The 21,262-nt window shown below is 35.8% G+C and overlaps 1 protein-coding gene across 6 annotated transcripts in view; it reads left to right on the top strand.

Moving 5' to 3' along the window:
* The window catches only part of CEP135 (centrosomal protein 135), a 79,659-nt gene that overhangs the window by 27,211 nt on the left and 31,186 nt on the right, over positions 1-21,262 (top strand). For 5 of the 6 annotated variants that reach the window (XM_082390078.1, XM_082390076.1, XM_082390079.1 and 2 more), the window contains 6 exons: positions 201-339; positions 3,044-3,267; positions 7,372-7,524; positions 8,426-8,578; positions 13,302-13,379; positions 19,979-20,130. In XM_082390078.1, coding sequence (XP_082246204.1) covers positions 201-339; positions 3,044-3,267; positions 7,372-7,524; positions 8,426-8,578; positions 13,302-13,379; positions 19,979-20,130 — 899 coding nt within the window. Of the gene's footprint in view, positions 1-200; positions 340-3,043; positions 3,268-7,371; positions 7,525-8,425; positions 8,579-13,301; positions 13,380-16,877; positions 16,925-19,978; positions 20,131-21,262 lie in introns of all 6 variants that reach the window. The other variant, XM_082390077.1, reaches the window with a different exon arrangement.

The following is a 21,262-nucleotide window of genomic DNA, read 5'->3' as shown; positions in this document are numbered from 1 at the left end:
GGAGCACTGTTGAATTTGGGTTTTATTGTTGCTTTTAGCCACAATTGATAATTAACTTTCATTGAAACCATATATATTTGACTGACTAAAAGTGTGTATGTGAATTACTCTTAAATAAATGTGCTTACAAATATCTATTTTAAGTGCTATAATATTTATAAAGTTGCTAGAAATCTTAATTATAGTGTTAAAATTTTCAGGAATTAAACTTATGTCATAAAGAAAAGGAGAGACTGAGTGATGAACTCCTTATAAAATCAGACCTGGAAACTGTTGTTCATCAGCTTGAACAAGAAAAGCAAAGACTTAACAAAAAAATTGAAAGTTTTGCAGTTACAGGTAAAATATAAAATGTTGATAACTTAAAAAGTTATTGTAATTTCCTCTTAATGTATTATTTTTAGTAGTAGATGATCTTTCATTCATTCATTCAATAAATATTTGTTGAGTGCTTGCTGTGTATCAGAAACCAGAGTAGGCACTGAGATACAGTAGAAAACCTCTCTGCCTCAAGGACCTTACAGGGGCCTTTTACATTCTGACTAGTTGGTACAGGGAACCACGGTTGAATATTTTTTAATGTATATATATCCTTCTTTGAGGCATGCAATAATAGAATTAATTAAGACTACGTGGAAGACCATTCTGAAATAGTGGAAAATTGAAGTATAGAATCTTTTTAAGTAAATGCAGTTTTATCATCTTAAAGTACACACACACACACACACTTGAAATAGGCTTTCTGCCAGGTACCCCATCCTAAATGAGTTGGTTTAAGGAACTTGTAAGAATTCATTCATTTGTTCATTCATTCATTTGACAAGTGTTTATGAACCGATTTTGGTGCCATGGTACATAATGGTAAACAAGATACACAAGGCCCCTGCTCTTGTGGCGGCTTTAATCTAGTTAGGGAGACAAACTAGTAGCACATAAGTGAAGAAGTTAGTTTTAGGTGATGAGGGTTTTCCAATACAATGGGAGGGTATGCTAGAGATCGACTGATCCAAGGGCTTAGTGACAGGACACCAGCCATATGAAGATCTGGGGCAATTTTCCAGGCAGAGGGGATGGCAAGTGTGGAAGCCCGGTGCCATCAAACTCCATGTAGTGAAAGAAAGCCAGTGTGCTATTTTAAGAAGAAGCTATATCCTAGGCTCTTCAGCATTCGTGTGGATTATCTGTCTGACCTTCTCTACTTACCAGCTGTATGACTTGAGCATGTTACTTAACATTGCTTCAGTTTCCATATCTATGTGGTTAATGATGGCACCTAACCCAAAAGGTTGTTGTGAGGATTAAATGGGTTAATATATTATTAAAGTGCTTAGACCTACATATAAAAGTTTGCAATTTACTTCCTTTCATGCTAGCTCTATCCTGCCATTTCAGTGTAATTTTTCAGATACCTGAAACTCCCTCGTTTCTTTGTGTTTTGAATACATCCCCCTGCCCAAAACCTAGCCATGGATCAACCAAAACACTTACACACGAGCAGCTAAGCACTCCTTGCGTGTGCACCCGACAGTATCGATGGCACCGTAAATTATATATGACCCCAAACCACAGCACCCACCCCCTCAGTGATGTATGGAACTCTTACTCTATATTTCTTACTGCTTAGTTACCCAGTCTCTGCAGGGAACATTTTCAAATATTTTTCATTCTCAGTAAACCCATTCTAAGAGGATGATCTTAACCTTTGGTTTCCCCTAAGAAAATGGAAGCCGTCAGGGAGGGATTCCGTCGGTTTCCTGTCCCCAGGTCTTGAACCTGTCCGTCTTTATCTTCCCTCCTGTTACATGTACCTCTTATGAAAGGCCACTGCCTCCATCTGTTCTCTCTGATCCCATTTTCTCTAATTTTAAAACGCTTTCATATTAATTATCTCCTTTCCTAACTTTAGCCTTTGTACTGTTTTTTCCCATTGGTATTCAAACGTGCTTACCCTTCTCCCATTCTAAAAGCAAAAATTGTACCCATTCCTATCCAGCCACTCTTTCCTTCTCATCATAGCTTTAACATCTTAAAAAGTCATCTATACTTTTCTGCTTGATCACCAACTACCCTTTAGCACCTCAGTCCACTCCAGTTGGCTCTGTCCTCACATCACCAATAAAACAGCTCTTGTTAGGGTCACCACTCACCTCCATTATGGTAAATGCAGTGGACACTTTCCATTCATCAATTTATTTGACTTAGCATTTAACACATTTGCCTGTTCCTTCCACTCTCATACTTTCTTACCTCTCTGGTCACTCCTCAGAATGAATTCCCCTATTCATCCTCCAGATTGCATTGCATGGTGTTCTTTTGTAGCTCTTGTCCTACTACAACTAGAATAATTATTTGACCTTGGCTATGTTTTTCATACTTGTATCCTTAGCTCATGCTGGGCATATAGTAAATACTCAATAATTATCTGTGGAATGAATGAAAGAAAAGCTGGAAAGTGAATCAGAAAATGTCTTGAAAATCATTTCATGCTTTAGAGTTGTAAAGAATATCAGTTAAATTGAACTATATGAAATTGCCAGTATTAGGCTACTTTTGACTCCTGAAAAGGTGATTTCTATGGTAAAAGTTAATAATTGTGTTTATTTGAAGAAAGACTAGTTGTTTTGACCTCTTTGTGTATATACTATATTAAATTCAAGCTTAATGTTAAAATTGCCCACATTATGATCAGTTGTTTACAGGTAAATTTTCTTTTAGTGCATTTTCAGGTCATCATAATGTACCATGTGGTGATTTACTGCTTCAGTACTACTGTGTAGTACTAAATAGTACCTATCCTTGTATATGACAAAAGCAGAGGACTTTGACTTATTGGATTTTATTTAAACTTTTAATTTTTGCTTTTGTTTTTTTTCTCTTTTCCTTTCAGCATTTACCTCTTTGATATCTGGCAGTTATAGGTGATATACGAAATAGCTAATGATTTTTAGTAACCTACATTGTAAAAGTTATTGATATAATTTATTTGGCTGATTATACATTTTATATGCAACATTGTTTTAATATTTTATACTTTAATTTGCAGAAAAAGAACTTACTTTGGAAGTTGAGAGGATGAGGCTAGAACATGGAATAAAACGACGAGACAAGTCACCTTCTCGTTTAGATACATTTCTGAAAGGTATAGAAGATGAACGAGATTTTTATAAGAAAGAGCTAGAAAGACTCCAGCATTTAATACAGCGAAGATCTTGCTCTCGAAGTCATTCTACATGTGAAAAAATTCCAGTATTTAAGACACTAGAAAAGGTAATATCTCTTTATGAGAGTAATTGATAAGGCAAGAAAGTATCTTTATGAGCAAACTTTTATGGTTTATTATTGTATTAAATGTAACGTTATTCTACTTGCTTTTAAGAAGTCTTTCTTAATTTTGATTTTTGTTTTCCTCCATGACCTGTACTTTAGGAACACTGAATTAATTAGGAAAACTACTTAAGAACAAAGCAAAGCATACTGACTCCTGGAAATTAAGGAAAGATTGAATAGCTCATTATATATATGGGAGGAGTGCGGGGGCATCTGAGCTTCCAGAAACTGGAACCAGGAACTCGTGCTATTGGACATTTCCACTCTTTCTATCCTTTACTTTCTGTATCAGATGCATTTTGTCTCTTGAAGCAGAGTGGCTTTGTTTATATGGCTTCATGCCATTCCCAGCCTTGGACCAGTCAGAAAGCCAGGCCACATTGTACAGACCAGTCATCTTCCATGATAACTATGCAACAGGGGAAGGTACAAAATGTCAGTGAGTGCTGGACAGATCATCCCATTTGTCCACTACAATCACATTTACAACTCGGTGGTCTAAAGACATATGTTACTTAAAGTTAACCATTATGTATAAGAGATTAAAAGCATGTATCTCTATTTTAGGTCTTAATTATTTTCAACGTTTTATTAATATCATTTGGGTTCTTTAGATTTTTCTTTATTTTAAGCTTTGGAACTATAGGAGTCCTGGAGGCTTATGTGACCCTAACGTTGTCTACACACTAGATAAAATTAGGGGAAGTTGGGAGTAAAATCATTAAAACTCAGAACATTTGATTTCAGACTTGGCTCTATTAACCAATTATGTCATCTTTTTCCTGAAGATCTCTGTCCATTGTCAAATGGTTTTGAGTCATTTTCTGATTAGACTGTTTTTTAACCTCATTGGCTAGTGGCTGAATTTGATTTACAAAGTTTAGTTTAAACACTATGCTATGTTATCTGTTACAAGCACAATGAACTAGTGGAAAATACAGTGTAAGTTAATTTATGTGTACTGAGTTGTCTTTCAAGCTCCATATATACCTAGGGATCAGGAAAAAATCACTGAATTGATCACCTTCATTGTGTCAGACAATCTTCTACAAGATGGTTGATGAGTTTAATCAAGTATTTATTAAATAGAACTGAGTAGATAAGTACCTCAACGCTTTTAAATGTTTGATTTGTTTGCTTGGTGTGAATTCATAATTGAAAGATAAATTGAGATATACTGGTAAGGTACTGGTGAAATTAGGAAAGACTTTCCCCCCCTTCAACTTATTTACTTCTTGAAATGTTCTAATGTTACCTGACATAGATAAAGAATTTACTTTCTAAAGTTTAGAAAGTTGGGACATTGATAGCATTTTAAAGTCCCAGTAATAAATTTCAGGCATGGTAAGGAATAATGGGTGATGTACATGAGTGAAATGGATAAGACAGTTGTGAGTGCTGGGAACTAGAGTAAATTCCCACCTAAAATTTGGTATTTTAAACGTGTTTAGAAACACTTGTTGGCAGACAACAAAGACCTCTCTAAAGCTGAATTAGGTACAGGCTGTGAGTTTTCAACCCCTGCTTTATGGCAAATTGTTAGGCAGAGTTTCTTGGGATTGCAGCAACTCAGAAAAATATTGACATTTTTAATATCAATGATTTTTGTCAACAGTACACCCATTGATTCTCTGTTGTCTGTGTAGGGACGGCACTGTCCTCTTTCACCTTGTACTCACTAGGGTTCCAAATGTGAGTTTTGAGTATAGTGTAGCGGAAAGTGCTTTGGAGTTGGAAACCTGATAGAAGTTTCAACTCTGCACACTGGCTTTATGACCTTAGACAAGTTACCTAACTTCACGTTTCCTCATTTGCAAAGTGAGGAAAGTAACTACAGCCTCTAGTGAAGGTTACATGAGATAATTTGTAGAAGGGTTCAACATAACACCTAGTTCCTAGTAAATGTTTCATTTCCTTATTATTTGCTGGTTCAAAGCACATCAGGTCTAGGTAGAAAATTAGGTTCGGTTCAGTAGACATATACTGAGAATGTACTATGAATGAGACACCCAGAATATGAGATAAAGAAGACCTATTTCCTATCCTCACAGTCTTTAGCATTGTGTGTGCACGCGCGTGTGTGTGTGTGTTAGGAACAGTGGAGTGGTAAAAGGGAATTATTAACACAAATATAAATACCTACATACAAGATATATTTGGAAAAGTAGGGAATTCATTCATTTTACTGGGTACCGTGCTAGGTGCTGAAGATGTGGTAAGACCAGATACCTACTGTGTCCCTGATAGAGCTTACATTTTAGTGGCAAAGACACATTAAACACCCAATCATGTAAATAACTTTATAATCTCATGTATAGTAAGTGTTAATGAGGAAAGAATACAGGAAAGATTCAGAATGCTATGAGAGTACATTGAGGGAGATCTGAATTAGGTTGAAGAATCTTGAAGGACTCCTTAGAGAAAGTGACGTTTAAGCTGAGACCTAGACAGTAATGAAAATAGACTGTCAAATCCTTATTCATTGAGCTCTCCTTTTCTAAAACATAGGCAGCCCATCTCCTTTTTGTAAGATATTTTTATTTAGATACTGTTAAGTTACAGATTTTCTTTTATCGTTATTTAAATCTTGATTAAGTCCTCACCCTAATTGCTTTTGTCCTATAATACATCTTGTCCTTTAAGGTGTCCAGATAGCTAATCTCATCCATTATGCCTTGATTTTGCTTGTTTAACCAAGAGGATAACTTATTTCCAAGTGGCAGGTGAAGGGAACTTCACAGATATCTACCATTTACCAAGTCTACATTGGTCATGGTATGTGCACAGTAGATATTGAATAACATAGATCAGGATGCTTCCCAGTGTACCAAATTATCAGATTATCACTATCTGGAGCTTCTGCATTTAGTACTTGAACATTAATATACCACAGATCCCAAGTCTACATTTACCATATTTATTTTCTACAATAGCTATGAAGATAGTGGATTTTTTGAATTGTACTGGAATAATAGGCATAATCTTGTTTTAGAAATGTTGGAAGTAGTTGCTTATTCAGTGAACGTCCCTAATGTACACCGTCTGGTAGAAATATTTATATTGGGACTTTCCTGGTGGTCCAGTGGTAAAGAATCGGCCTTCCAGTGCAGGGGACGCGGGTTCGATCCCTGGTCGGGGAACTAAGATCCCACATGCCGCAGGGCAACTAAGCCTGCGCGCGCCACAACTACTGAGCTCGCCCGCCTCAACTAGAGAGCCCACGTGCCGCAAACTACAGAGCCCACGCTCCCTGGAGCCTGCACGCCACAACTTCAGAAGAGAAAACCCACACTCCACAACTGTAGAGAATCCCGCGTGCCGCAGCAAAGGGCCTGCGTGCCGCAACTAAGACCCGACGCAGCCAAAAATAAATAAAATAAATAAATAAATAATAAAATAAATCTTAAAAAAAGCGAAATATTTATATTTATCTGATTGCAAAAATAGACCTCACATAGGTTTGAAGCTGGGATAGTTGGGGGTTGGTGTGCTAGGGAAATTGATCTTAGATTCAGTCACAGAAGACACTGAGGAATGTGCGAGGCTGTACAGTTACTTGTACTGGATGAGCAGCTATACACATACCCTCTTAATTCCTCCCCTGGAGTGGGTTATAAACTAGGGATTCCCAACAATCAGTATGAATCAGAATCACCTGGAGGGCTTGATGAACCAGTTACTGGGCCCTGTCCCCAAAGTTTCTGATTGAGTAGGTCTGGGGTGGGTCCCAAAACTTGCATGCCTAACAAGTTCCCAGATGCTACATGCTTCTGGTCTGGGGATTATACTTTATCAAGTAGTATCAGTGGCAACTGGGTCCCTTGCTGGGAACTTGAAGGCCAGAAAATTTGCCCCAGTACTGCCAGCACTCTCTCTCCTTCTCTCCTTATAGATTAAATGTTGTGTTCCTTAATTACATTAAAGAAGTTGTGTTCTTTTTGTCTGTTAGCATCTTTCAGTCAGTCTCATCATCAGCATCCTTGTGGCAACCAAATGGTGATAATTATAACAAATGATAACTTCTGTTTTTGAATTATGTTTCAGGGTGATTACAACTCAGAAATTCATCTGATCACAAGAGAAAGAGATGAACTTCAGCATATGCTAGAAAGATTTGAAAAACATATGGAGGATATACAGTCCAATGTTAAATTATTGACAGCAGAAAGAGATAAACTAAGTGTCTTATATAATGAAGTAAGATATTGATTATAATTAAGCCAAAAGATTATATAGCACCAGTTAACTGTAATGGTACCAGTATATATCCTTTAAATTACTGTAATATATGGACCTTAGTGATTCTCCTTCACAGTTAGAATTAATAAGTAATAGTTTCTGCTATCATCCTGTTCCCAAAGCAGAGATTTCTATTGCTTTTTTATATTTATTCTTCCTCTTTTCTAGCTTATCTACGGGTCAGGTCAGTTAGGGATAATTCCCTATTTCTAAAACTACTGAATGAGTCTCAGCCTGACTCTGAGCCAAGTGTATCCTTGGGATTCAGACATGTTGGGATATGTCTATGAAACAGTGGGTAGCACTCACTAATTGGATATTAAGGACTTAGCCTCTAGGGATAGGGAGGGGAGATTCAGTACAGTTTGGGCTAATTATAAAGCCTCAGTTGTCAGAGGGCAAGGTGAGTCTGAGCAAAGCATGGTGTTTATCACCAAAATTTGTTCCCATACCAATCACCCATGAAATCCTTTTGCTATTTTGGAGGGAGAGAAGGACATACAGGTTAAGAGGCCAAGTTGAAAAAGCCGTTTTCACTTCTGGTGGTTTTTTGGGATTCTGCAGTACAAATTGATCCACTTCTGGGCTTTTCCCACTGTTGGCTTAGATTTCTGCTTTCTTGGGACTGCTTAGTTAATTACTAGTTGTCCATCTGCTGTTTGGTTTCCCAAATTTTGTGGCTGGCACTTCCCTCAATCTCCTTGTCCTTTGTTTTTATTATTACTATTATTACATTAATCCTTTTACTCTCATTTTGGTGGCATTTGGGAAGAGAGCAAAAGTAGCATATGTTTAGTTTGCCTTTTTTTAACTGGGAGCATATCCAATGTTTTTTAATTTATATCTTTAATACATTAAGGCACAGGAAGAATTATCTGCACTCAGACAAGAATCTACCCAAACCACAGTCTCCCATAATACTGTTAGTCTTATGGAAAAGGAAAAAGAACTTGCATTATCTGACTTAAGAAGGATTATGGCAGAAAAAGAAGCTTTAAAAGAAAAATTAAAAGTACGTATTGACTTAATTGACTTATTTTTAAAAGATAATTTATTGAGAAAAGGGGAGGTCTTTTTATGTTTTCCTGTGACATGACTATTTTGAATCTAGATCAGGGGTTGGCAAACAATGGCACATGAGCCAAATCCAGAACGCTGTGTTTTTGTATGGCCCGTGTGCTAAGAATGGTTTTTACATTTTAAAATCATTGAAAAAATATCAAAAGAAAAATATTTCGTGACACATGAAAATTATGAAACTCAGATTTCATTGTTGATAATACTCATTAATTGGAATCCTCATTGGAATACTCATTCGTTTATGTGTTTTGTGTAGCTTTTTTTGTGCTGCAGTGGCAGAGTTGAGTAACTGCAACAAAAACTGTATGGTCCACAAAGCCTAAAATATTTATTATCTGGTTCTTTATAGAAAAGAACCAACCTCTGATCTCAATAGGAAGTCCTTCATGTGGAGGGGCATTATCTTTTTTGTAAAACAACTTAATTGAGATATTCACTTTACCATATAATTCACCCATTTAAAGTGTACAATTCTTTGGTTTTAGTATATTCACAACCTTGTTCAACCATCACCACAATCAATTTTAGAGCATTTTCATTACCTCAAAAAGAAACCCTGTACCCAATAGCAGCCACTCGTAATTTCCCCCAGCCTCCTCAGGCCTAGATAACCACTAATCTACTTTCTATCTCTAGATTTACCGACTCTGGACATTTCATATAAATTGAATCATTCAGTATGTGTTTCTTTATGTCTGGCTTCCGTAGCTTAGCATAATGTTTTCAAGGTTCATCCATTATGTAGTATGTATCAATACTTTATTCCTTTTTATTGTGGAATAATATTCCATTTTATGGATAGAAAATATTTTATTTATCATTGGGGTGGTTTCTACTTTTTGGCTGTTATGAATAATGGTGCTATGAACATTTGTATATAACTTTTTGTGTGGATATATGTTTTCATTTATCTTGAACATATACCTAGATTCATATGATAACTATAACTAACCATTTGAGCAACTGCCAAGCTGTTTTCCAAAGTGGCTTTACCATTTATATTCCCACCAACAGTGTTTACGAGTTCTAATTTCTCTACATCCTCACCAATACTTGTTATTATCTATCTTTTTTATTATCATCATGCTGGTGGGTGTGAAGTAGTATCCATTGTGGTTTTCATTTGCATTTCTCTGTTAGCTAATGTGCTTATTTTCAGTGCTTATTTGGCCACTTGTATATCTTCTTTAGTGTCTATTCAGATCCTTTACCCATTTTTAAATGGGGTTGTCTCATTATTATTGAATTGTAAGAATACTTTATATCAACATATTCTCAATACAATCCCCTTATCAGATATATGATTTGCAAATACTTTCCCCCATTCAGTGGGTTGTCTTTTCATTTTCTTAGTATTGTCCTTTGAAGCACAGATAGTTTTTAATTTTGGTGAAGTCCAGTTTATCTATTTTTTCTTTTATTGCTTGTGCTTTTGGTATAATATCTAGCGGCAGTATTTTATATTTCATAATCTCCCCCAAAATTTTAATATACATAAAGCACTTAATACTGCTCAGTACATTATAAGAACTCAGTATTAACTATTACTGTCACTATTACGGAGTCCATAGTTTACTTCCAATAAATATTATTGAATTAATGCTTAGAAATTAGTTGCTAAGATTAAGAATAAAAACATTTAAGTATTATAAGGGTAGTCTTTATGTCATAAATTTTCAGTTAAAGTTTTACCCCTACAAAATACTTTTAATTGGGATCCTTTGGAATATTGCCTTCCAGAAAGTGCTTTTTAATAAAAATAATTGTTAAAATTACCAAATGGAAAACTTCTGTGCAATATGGCAACTTTTAGTACAAGCTACTGGTTTAGCCTTTTCCATATCATTGAAATGACTAAGGAATGTAAAAACAGGATTAAAAAAATGCACTTGTACCAAAAACTCAGAAAAAGTGACATTCATATTACCAGAATCTTTCTGGATTACAAGAGTCAGGATTTATGAGTTTACAATAGGTCTTTTACATAAAAACTGAACTAATCCTCTCAGTCTTTAAGTCTTCTCTAGTAGTTTCCTGTTGTTCCACTGTCTATCTACCCAGTTGTTGAACCCAGGCACTGAGTCCTCTTTCCCTGAAAGCTCCTATCTCTCATTTAATCACAAAGTCCTATTGATGCCACCTCTTAAATAATAGTTAACATTTATTAAGCCCTTTCCATGTGGGAAGCTCTGTTCTGAGTGCTTTTTACAAGAGCTATCTCAATAAATCTTCACAATTGCCTTTTCAATTGGGTAATGCTTACAGATGCGGTCTCTGAGTTACAGTGAGTTTAAATAATTTGCCCAACCAATAGACACATGAAGAGATGCTCAACATCACTAATCATCAGAGAAATGAAATTCAAAACCGCAACGAGATATCACCTTATACCTGTCAGAATGGCTATCGTCAAAAAAACCACAAATAGCGAATGTTGGCAAGGATGTCGAGAAAAGGGAACCCTTGTATACTGTTGGTGGGAATGTAAATTGGTGCAGCCACTGTGGAAAACAGTATGCAGGTTCCTCAGAAACCTAAAAATGCAACTTCTGTATGAACCAGCAATTCCGCTCCTGGGTATATATCTGAAGAAAATGAAAACACTAATTTGAAAAGATATGTTCATAGCAGCCTTATTTATAGTTGCCAAGATATGGACGCAACTTAAGTGTCCGTCAACAAATGAACGGATAAAGAAGATGTGTGGTGTGTGTGTGTGTGCGCGCGCGTGTGTGTGTGTGTATATATATATATATATATATATATATATATATATATATATATATACACACACACACACGCGCGCGCACACACACACACGCGCGCACACACACACACAATGGAGTACCCACTCAGCCATATAAAAGAATTAAATTTTGGCATTTGCAACAACATGGGTGGACTTGGAGGGTATTATGCTTAGGTAAGTCAGAGGAAGACAAATACTGTATGTTATCACTTATATATAGAATCTAAATAAAACAAACTAGTGAATATAACAAAAAAGAATCAGACTCACAGATATAGAGAATAAACTAGTGGTTACCACTGGGGAGAGGGAAGGGGAGAGCAGCAAAATGGGGTAGGAGATTAAGAGGTACAAATGACTATGTATAAAATAAATAAGCTACAAGGATATATTGTACAGCACAGGGGATATAGCCAATATTTTATAAAAACTATAAATGAGGTATAATCTTTAAAAGTTGTGAATCACTATGTTGTACACCTAAGACATATAATATTGTGAGTCAACTATACTTTAATAAAAAAAAACAGTAATAATAATTTGTCCAAGATCACCTGCTAATGAAGTCACAAAGAATCTGGCTCCTCAGCTCACATTGGTTTCTCTTCAGTCAGCCTACTTGTTTCTGTTCCCCTGCTACCATCCTATTCTGGCCATTATTCTCTCTCAACTGCACTAGTGTATTAGCGGCCTCTCAAATCGGTATTTCACACTGAAGTCAGAGTCATCTTTCAAAGATATAAATCCGATCACATCACTTCCTATTTAAAATCCATTAACTGTTTTCAGGGACTTCGATGATTGGCCCTTGCCTACTTCAAGGTCTAGCTTCTTTTCCCGAAGCTCATCCCCCCCATTCCTCACCCCTCAGTTTCTCAACGCCAGGCTTAATGGACTTTTTCTTGCCCCCACCTTTCTAGGAGAAAATCCTTCACCCCTTCCAGTCCCCTCACCTGGCTAATTCCTGTTCATCCTTTATAGCCAAGTTAAACATCATTTCCTCACAAAGGAAATGAACCCTAGATCCTAGACTCCCTTTCAATATGTTGCCATAAAGTTCCTTTTCCTAGCAGAATATTCATGATTTTATTTTAATATCTTGTTTAAGGTTTGTCTTTAATAGACTATAATGTCTATGACATCAGAGACTTTATCCATTTTACTGTATTCCTAATACCTTACTTGGTGCTGGGTATATAGTATGTACTCAATACCGGTTGAATGATTTAATAAACAAAAAAATGCATACAGCACAGTGACCTTTTCAGTGAAATATATAATCCAAACATCAGATGTCTTTACTTATTTTTAATGAATAACATGGATGGAAGTAAGAATTTGCACGAAAAATTCTCACAGAACACCAACATATCACTTGTCCTAGACTTAGCATCAGCAAAAGTTGGATAGGGTATTATAATCAAAAATAACAACACTCATGTTTACACTGTTGACCAGCTCATTGTTGAAACTCTGATCTCTTGCATGGCCCTGTAGTATTCTGCTTCCTGTGTCTTTCTGATCCCATCTGTTCTTCCTTTATACTCTGTTCCTCTTACATCTCCTCTAATGAGGGCATTCTCCTGAGCTTACTTAACCTGCTGGGTTTTTCCCTGTATAGTTGTGCTAATGGATTGATCTGTATAAATCTTTATAAATGAACCCATACCAATCTGTGTATTCTGTTATAGTCATACATGGAGGTAAAGCATAAAAGATGAGAACCTCTTGTGTTTTTGTTTTCAACCAAAAGCATTGTTTTTGTAAAATTTCTAATGATTTTCTTTCTAAAACATTTCTGTTATAAAAATACATAAAATAGTACTATAGACTTGCATTGCTTACTTGGGTAATTTTGTTTTATTATTTGATGTGAATGAACATCTTCTATAAAATTCTCTTACAGCATCTCCATGAAATGAGTATTTTTGAAAAATCAGAATTAGAGAAAACTGTTGAACATTTGACATGTGTTAATCACCAGGTAATTTATCAAACTGAATTTGGGGTATATTTTGTTGTATGAATGACTATTTTAATTATAGTTTTAATGTACTGTATGTTTTTAAAATTACAAAATAATATGTTAGAGAAACTGTATAACAGTGACTAGGAGTATGTACTCTGAAGGTTGACTACTTGGATTCAAATCCATCCTTGTCACCTATTACCTGTAGGCAAGTTTCTTAAACTTTTCATCCCTTAATTTCTTTATTTGTAAGATAGAAATGGTGCTAATACTTACTTCTTAGAGTTTTTGTGAAAATTAAATGAGTTAATACATATCAAGAACTTAGTATAGTTACTGGCATATCGTAAGCACTCAGTAAGTGTTAGCTGTGATTATTGTTGTTTTGCTCTTGTTTAAAAAATCATGTAATACAGACTTAGAGTAAAAAGTGAAAATCATTTTCATTCCTTATTGCTCTCACTAGAGATAGGGCTTTTAACAAATTGGTATGTGTTCTGATAGTCTTTTTATCTTTCTGTGTTTTGTTTTGACTAGTGTCCTTTTCCCTGTCTTCACTGTTTTTATTTGTCTACTAATTCTATCATCTGTTTCTATCAGCTTTGGACCAGTTGATTTTTTTTCCTCTTCCTCATAGGTTGTATTTTCCTGTTTCTTTGCATGCCTGGTAACTTTAGATTGGATGTGAATTTTATTTTCTTGGTTGCTGGAGAGCTTGTATTCCTAGAAACACTCTTGAAGTTTGTTCTGGGATACACTTAAGTCAGATGGAAGTAGCTTGTTACTTTTTGGTTTTGCTTTTAAGCTTAATTAGGTGGGACTAGAATGGCATTTAGTTTTGGACTAATTTTGTTTTACTACTGAAACCAAATCTTTTTGATTACGCTCACTACCTGTTGCCTCATGAATTATGAGGTTTTCAAATGACTGATGGAAAAAGAAGCTACTCCTGGCCCTGCATGAGCCCTCAGTACTGTTCCCTCTAATTCTTTGATGGTTCTTTCCCTGGCCTTGGGTAGCTCTCTGTGAGCTGAGCTCTACTCAGCTGAAGATTCAAGGGGCACCCTTTATAAATCTCTGGTGCTCTTACTCTGTGCAGTTCTCCTCCAGTATCCGCCCTGCGAATTCTAACTGCTTTGGCCTCCCTTGACTCTCAGTCCTGTATTCTGAACTTAGGGGAATCACCAGGTCCAGCTGGTTTCTTTCCCTGTGCCACAGCCTGGAAATTCTTCAGGCAATAAACTGGAACAATTATAGGGCTCATCTCACTTGTTTCATCTCTCAGGGGTCACTACCCATCATTGCCTAATGCCCAGTGTCTTGAAAACCATTGTTCCATATACTTTGCCCAAATTTTTAGTTATTTCAGGTAGAAGGGTCCCTGTCACTCTAGCCTGCCCGGAATCTGAAAGCAAGAATTAATGAACTGGAAAATATATCTGAAGTACTAGAAGTCATTGGAAAGAGACTAGGAGATAGAAAATGTAAAATAAGTTAAAGCCTTAGAGAATAAAGTGAGAAGGTCCAACATTTATTTAGTCAAAATTCTAGGAGAATATAATAAAATATGGGAGAGGCATAATTGATACTTTTCTAGGTATGATAGAAAACACAGGAGTCCTCTGATTCAGGATGTACAGTGAATTCCAGTAGCATAACAAATCCCAAGCAAGATAGATAAAAAGAAAATCCATACCATTTTTATAACAATAAATAATACAAGATACCTATGTATAATTTTGCATGATCTTAATAGAAAACATTTTGCATCCTTACTGAAAGACATTAAGGAAGACCTAAATAAATGGAGAGATATATCCAATTTATTAAAAAGGTGACAGATATTATGTTTATAAAAAAATGTAAATTCTTCCCAAATTCATCTGTAGAGTTGACATAGTTTCAGCTGAAATCCCAAGAAGATGGGTGGGTGGGTGGGTGGATGTGTGTGAGAGTGAACACTGACAATAGATTTTAAAATTTACATGGAAGCAAAGAGCCAAGAATCACAAAGAAATTTTAAAGAAGAACGTGGTGTGGAACTTGTCTTACTAGATATGAAGGCTTTAGAGTCATTAATTAAGATAGGGTGGTAGTGCTCAGGGATTAAGAGAGTGATAAAACCCAGTAGAGAGCAAACCCACAAATTATGGAAATTTGATATGTCGAGGACTCAGATGAATGGGGTAAGAGAGGATTATTCAGTAATTTATTGTTTCTGGGACAATTGACTGTTCATATATACGTACATAAAAAAGTAATTGGGGACTTCCCTAGTGGTCCAGTGGGTAAGACTCTGCACTCCCAATGAAGAGGGCCCAGGTTCGATCCCTGATCAGGGAACTAGATCACACATGCATGCCGTAACTAAGGGTCCGCATGCCACAACTAAAATATCCCACATGCCGCAACGAAGATCTCATGTGCCGCAACTAAGACCCGGCGCAGTCTAGATAGATGGATGGATGGATGGATGGATAGATAGATAGATAGATAGATTTTTTTTTAAATAAAAAATAAAATAAAAGAGGAATTGGATCCTACTTAAAATATACCAGACGCAAAAATCAGTTCAAGGTTACTTGCAGCCTTGAATGTTCAAGAAATAGCTACAAATTTTAGAAGAAAATACAAGAGAAAAATCTTTTTTACCTTGGCAAAATAATAATAATAGCAATCATTTATATAGCATTTACTGTGTGTCAGGTACTTTTCTCAACATTTTATATATATTCATGTATATAATTTTAATTCTCACAACAACCATAAGAAGTAAATGCTAATATTATCCTTATTTCACAGATAAGGAAACAGAGGGGAAGCTTGCCCAAGATCACACAGCTAGCAGGTGTCTGGTGCCAGTGTTTGCTCCTAAACAAGACACAAATAAGTTTATTCCTTTAAAGAAAACATAGATAAATAGGACCACATTGACAAGAACATCTTTGTTTATCAAATAGCCATAAATTGAAAAGACAAGCCGCTAATGCAGAGAACAACTTACCGTACATTTAACCTAAAAAAAACTCAACAGAAGATGTGAATTGACACTTCATGGCAGAAGAAATTATAAATGGTTAATAAATATAAAAAGATGTTCTATCTCAATAATAAGGGAAATACCAATTACAACCACAGCAAAATCATTTCACATCCATCAGGTCATCAGAAATTAACAAGTTATAGCTAGTATTATTAGTGAGTTTGTGAAGCTTCTGGGAGTGCAAACTGGTGGTACCTCTTTGGAGAATAATTTGGCATTGTTCTAGGTTAGCAAAGGCATACTCTATTAGCCAGCAAATCCATTTCTAGATATGAACCTTGGATCAAAGTCAATAAACTATGGCCCCTAGACCAAATCTGGTCTCCAGTCTGTTTTTGTAATAAAGTTTTTATTGGAACACAGCCATGCTTATTTGTTAATACATTGCTTATGGCTGTTTCTTTGTTACAGTAGAGTAGTGGCAAAGGACCATATGGCTCACAAAACCTAAAATGTTTACTCTCTGACAGAAAAAAGAAAACAATCTGGATGTCAGTTGTGAGGAAAATAAACAGTGGTAAGTCATACAATGGCATGTTACAGAGCAACAAAAATGAATGAATAATAGCTACAAACATCAACATGCATGAATCTTGCAAATATGATGTTGAAAAAAACATGCAGTATGATTCTGCTTATGTAATGTTCAAAAACATGCTAACCTAAACTGTAAATTGTTTGGAGATTCATACAAATGTGGTGTGCTAAGGAAAAGCAAGAAATGAGAAACAGAAGACTCAGGATAGTGGATACTGTGGGCAGGAGTTAGGGGATGTCATTGGAGACTGCTCACAGTAGTTTCAAAGGTTCAGGTAATATTTTTTAAGCCAGGTGATGGGTACACAAATGTTCCTGTTTTTAATCTTTATACCACACATGTACTCTTGTTTGAACAAGAATTCTGGAAGATTTTTAGTGCAAAAAAAATTTTTTTTCCTTTCCCACCTCCGTATCCCACAAATTACCATCCACAGCTCTCTTTCCTGGTGTTTACCTCCCTGTTTCTAAATAATGTGCTTGTGCTATTTAGTCTTTATTGATTTAAGGTTATTTAGTGAGTCTCCGTGATGGTAGATGATGGATTAGCACTCCCCTTTTCTTCCCCCATTACATAGTTTAATTACATATTTTGCTCACTTAAGTAGTTATTGTTTATATTACCAAGACTTCTCGTGGTTTACGGCTCAGCCAAGTGGGACAGTACTACTCTTACCTTTTTTCTTGTAGACCATTTTCCTGGAGTTAATAATAATTGCTTTTGTTTTGTTTTTTGTTACTTTTCTGTTTTTCATTGCTAATTTTTATCAAGAACTCCATCTCTGCCTCATGCCTTTCAATATTTTTTACCAGTTCTAGTCTTTTTCCCCCGAATACCTCCCTTCTTGAGCTTTCTATCTTGCTTCATTATGGACTATGTCTCTCCATAGCTGTCCTCATAAGACTTTCCCTGTCCCCCTCTCCTGTGTTGAACCTCATGTTTTCTTCTTTTCTTGGTTTGTTCCTTCATTATGGTATAGCATCTTCTCCAGCAGTTTCCTGAAAAAGAATACATGGGAGGAAATTTTTTTGGTACTCTGCTTGTCTGAAAATGTCTTTATTCAACTTTCATAATTTATTATTTGGCTTAGGCATATGGCAGTCTACATTGGAAAATTATTTTCACTAAAAATTTTGAATACTGTTCTCCATTGGTCTTTCAACTTTCTTTGAGATGTCTGATGCTATTCTTTTCTGAGTCCTCTGTACATGACATGTTTTTATTTCTGAAAGGATTTGGGGTTTTCTCTTTATCTTATGTTCTCAATTTCTTTGGTAATTTACTCTACTCTTCTGTTTTCTCTCTCTGGAGCTTTATTTGTTGGTTTTAGACTTCCTAAAGAGATCTAATGTTCTTATCTTTTCCCCTTTATTTTCTCTTTGACTTCTTGTTCTGCTTTCTGGGAGATTGCCTCAACTTTGTCTTTTAGCCCTTCTATTGGTTTTTTTAATATATTTGATTTCCAAGAAAACTTTCTAGAAAGAGATAACTGGGGTATGAGTGTCCCAGTATATAGACTTTCAGCCAATCTCCTTGTTCAGTTCTCCCCGTGACCCCACCCCACAGCTTCATGCCTCCACGTGTTGAGCTTCTTCAGGGTAAGTCAACTGGCTGCGCTCATTGGTATTCCCTATTGTGGCCATTTTAGGTCAGTGATTCTCTACTGGGGTCAGTTCTGCCTCCTAAGAGATATTTGGCAATATCTGGAGAATTTTTGTCTGTCACAATTAGGGGAAAAAGTACTTCTTGTATCTGGTAAGCAGAGGGCAGGGATGCTGCTAAACGTCCTACAGTGCACAGGACGGCCCTCACAACAAAGAATTATCTGGCATCAAAGGTCATTAGTTCCTAGGTTCAGACCCTGCTTTAGATTGTATATATCTTTCTTCCACTCTGAACCGCTCTCTGCTCTTTGTCTTCCACAAGTTTTTGAAGTCACGTGTTCACCCTTGTTTTCTCTCTTGTTCTCTCTGTATTATGAGTATATAACCTTCTTATTTCTTTACTGTCATTTTAGCACTGTTTCCAGAAGAAGGGATGTTAAAAATGTGTGTGGTCAGTCTACAGTTTCAACTGGAAGGCTTAAATTTATCACTAATGTTTCTTGGTTTTGAATTTTGTATATAGATCATTATTGCATCTAGAATTTATTTTTGTACGTAAAATAAAATAGAATCTAGCTAATTTTTTGTCTCCAGTGAGTGGCTATCCCAGCTCTATTTTTAAAGAGTTTATTCTTTTCCCACTTTCTTAAAATGCTGCCTTTCCTAAACTTACATTTGTGATGTATCTGCTTGTCCATATGTGAAATCCATACTATCTTAATTATAGTAGCTTTTTCATTTATTTTGATATCTCATAAAGCAAGTCTAGCTGCAGTCTTCCTCCTGCCCCCCATTCTTACTGTTTTTTCTTAACTTTCTTTTTTCCTAAATAAATTTTAGAATGAAATCTGAGTCACCCATCTAATTTTAAAAAGGTTGTGTCAGGATTCTTACTGAAATTTTATTGAATTTACAATTATTTCAGGAAATTTTAATCCGTTTCCAATATTGTGTTCCCATTCAGAAACATGGTGTGTCTTCACATTAAGTCAGGTTGTGTTTTATGCTCTTCAGGAAAATGTTACAGGTTCCTCATATAAATCTTCTCCATTTTGTGTTTGGGTTACGGTATTTTCTGCTCTGATTTTTCTTCAGTTCAGTCCTAGCTACTTTTCTTTTTAGAAATTTCTCAAAATTTTGGTCTGCTAGTGGTTTCCCCTCATTGCTGTTATGGATACATTCTTTTCTTCCTTTCTTGCCTTTCTTTTTTGGTATCTTTTCTTTGATTTCAATGATATTGAAGAGGAGAGAGAGAAAAATGTGTTTGCCTATTCTGACGTCTAGAACCTAAAGTGTACACATGACTTTTAAAGTATTTTTAAATAAATCTAATTTATTTCCTTAGTTTTCTTCCAGAAATATTATGAAAGAGTGCTTAAGGAAAAGAAACTGAGACACATACCTATTAATTTTTAAACTTTAATTATAGCTTGAAAATGAAAAATGTGAATTAAAGTCTAAAATGTTAAAAATGAAAGAAACAATAGAGGCTTTAGAGAAAAAAGTAAAACTCCAAACTCAAAAACTTAGCCATGTGGCTGGTGACTCATCTCATCAGAAAACAGAGATGAACTCACTTAGGTAAGTTTATTGAAAGTTTCATTTCTCTTCCGGGAACAAGCTTGTTGCTATATAAGGTTCATAATGGTGGCATTCTGGACTAGGCCTTTGAAAAGCAGTAGTTCTCAAAGTTGGCTTTGCAGCAGAATCACTTGGGGAGCTTTTGTAAAGTATGGATTTAGGGACTGATCTCTGGAGGTTCCTGTTCACTGAGTGAATCTGGGTAAGTTTTGAGTATCTGTACTTTTAAAGACTTTCATAGCTTGATATGATTGCAGGCAAATTTTTGTACCTACCTCCTTCTAACATCTCCCTAACAGATACAGGCGTACTTTGTTTTATTGTGCTTCAGTTTATTGTGCTTTGCAGATGTCGTGTTTTTTACAAATTGAAGGTTTTTGGCAATCCTGCATCAAGCAAGTTTATTGGTGCCGTATTTCCAACAGCATTTGCTCACTTCGTGTTTCTGTGTCACATTTTGGTAATTCTTGCAATATTTCAAACTTTTTCATAATTATTATATTTGTTATGATCTGTGATCAGTGAGCTTTGTCTATTACTACAACTCACTGAAGGCTCAGATGATGGTTAGTATTTTTTATTTTTTTTATTTTTTTTTATTTTTGACTGCGTTGGGTCTTCGTTTCTGTGCGAGGGCTTTCTCCAGTTGCGGCAAGTGGGGGCCACTTTTCATAGTGGCGCGCGGGCCTCTCACTATCGCGGCCTCTCTTGTTGCGGAGCACAGGCTCCAGACGCTCAGGCTCAGTAGTTGTGGCTCACGGGCCTAGTTGCTCCGCGGCATGTGGAATCTTCCCAGACCAGGGCTCGAACCCGTGTCCCCTGCATTGGCAGGCAGATTCTCAACCACTGCGCCACCAGGGAAGCCCCGATGGTTAGTATTTTTTAGAAATAAGGTTTTTTAATTTAAGGTATGTGCATCGTTTTTTTCAGACATAATGCTATTGCACACCTAATAGACTACAGTATAGTACAGACATAACTTTTATTTTTACTTACTTATTTTTTCAATGGCTTTGAATTTTTAATTTAATTTTTTTTATTGAAGTATAGTTGTTTACAATGCTGTGTTTCTGGTGTACAGCAAAGTGATTCACTTATACATATGTGCATATATATATATATATATATATTT

Source organism: Balaenoptera borealis, assembly GCF_965194805.1.
Source record: "Balaenoptera borealis genome assembly, chromosome: 4".
NCBI lineage: Eukaryota > Metazoa > Chordata > Mammalia > Artiodactyla > Balaenopteridae > Balaenoptera > Balaenoptera borealis.
The sequence above is the reverse complement of the archived record's forward strand: the minus strand, read 5'-3'. Positions and strand labels throughout refer to the sequence as shown.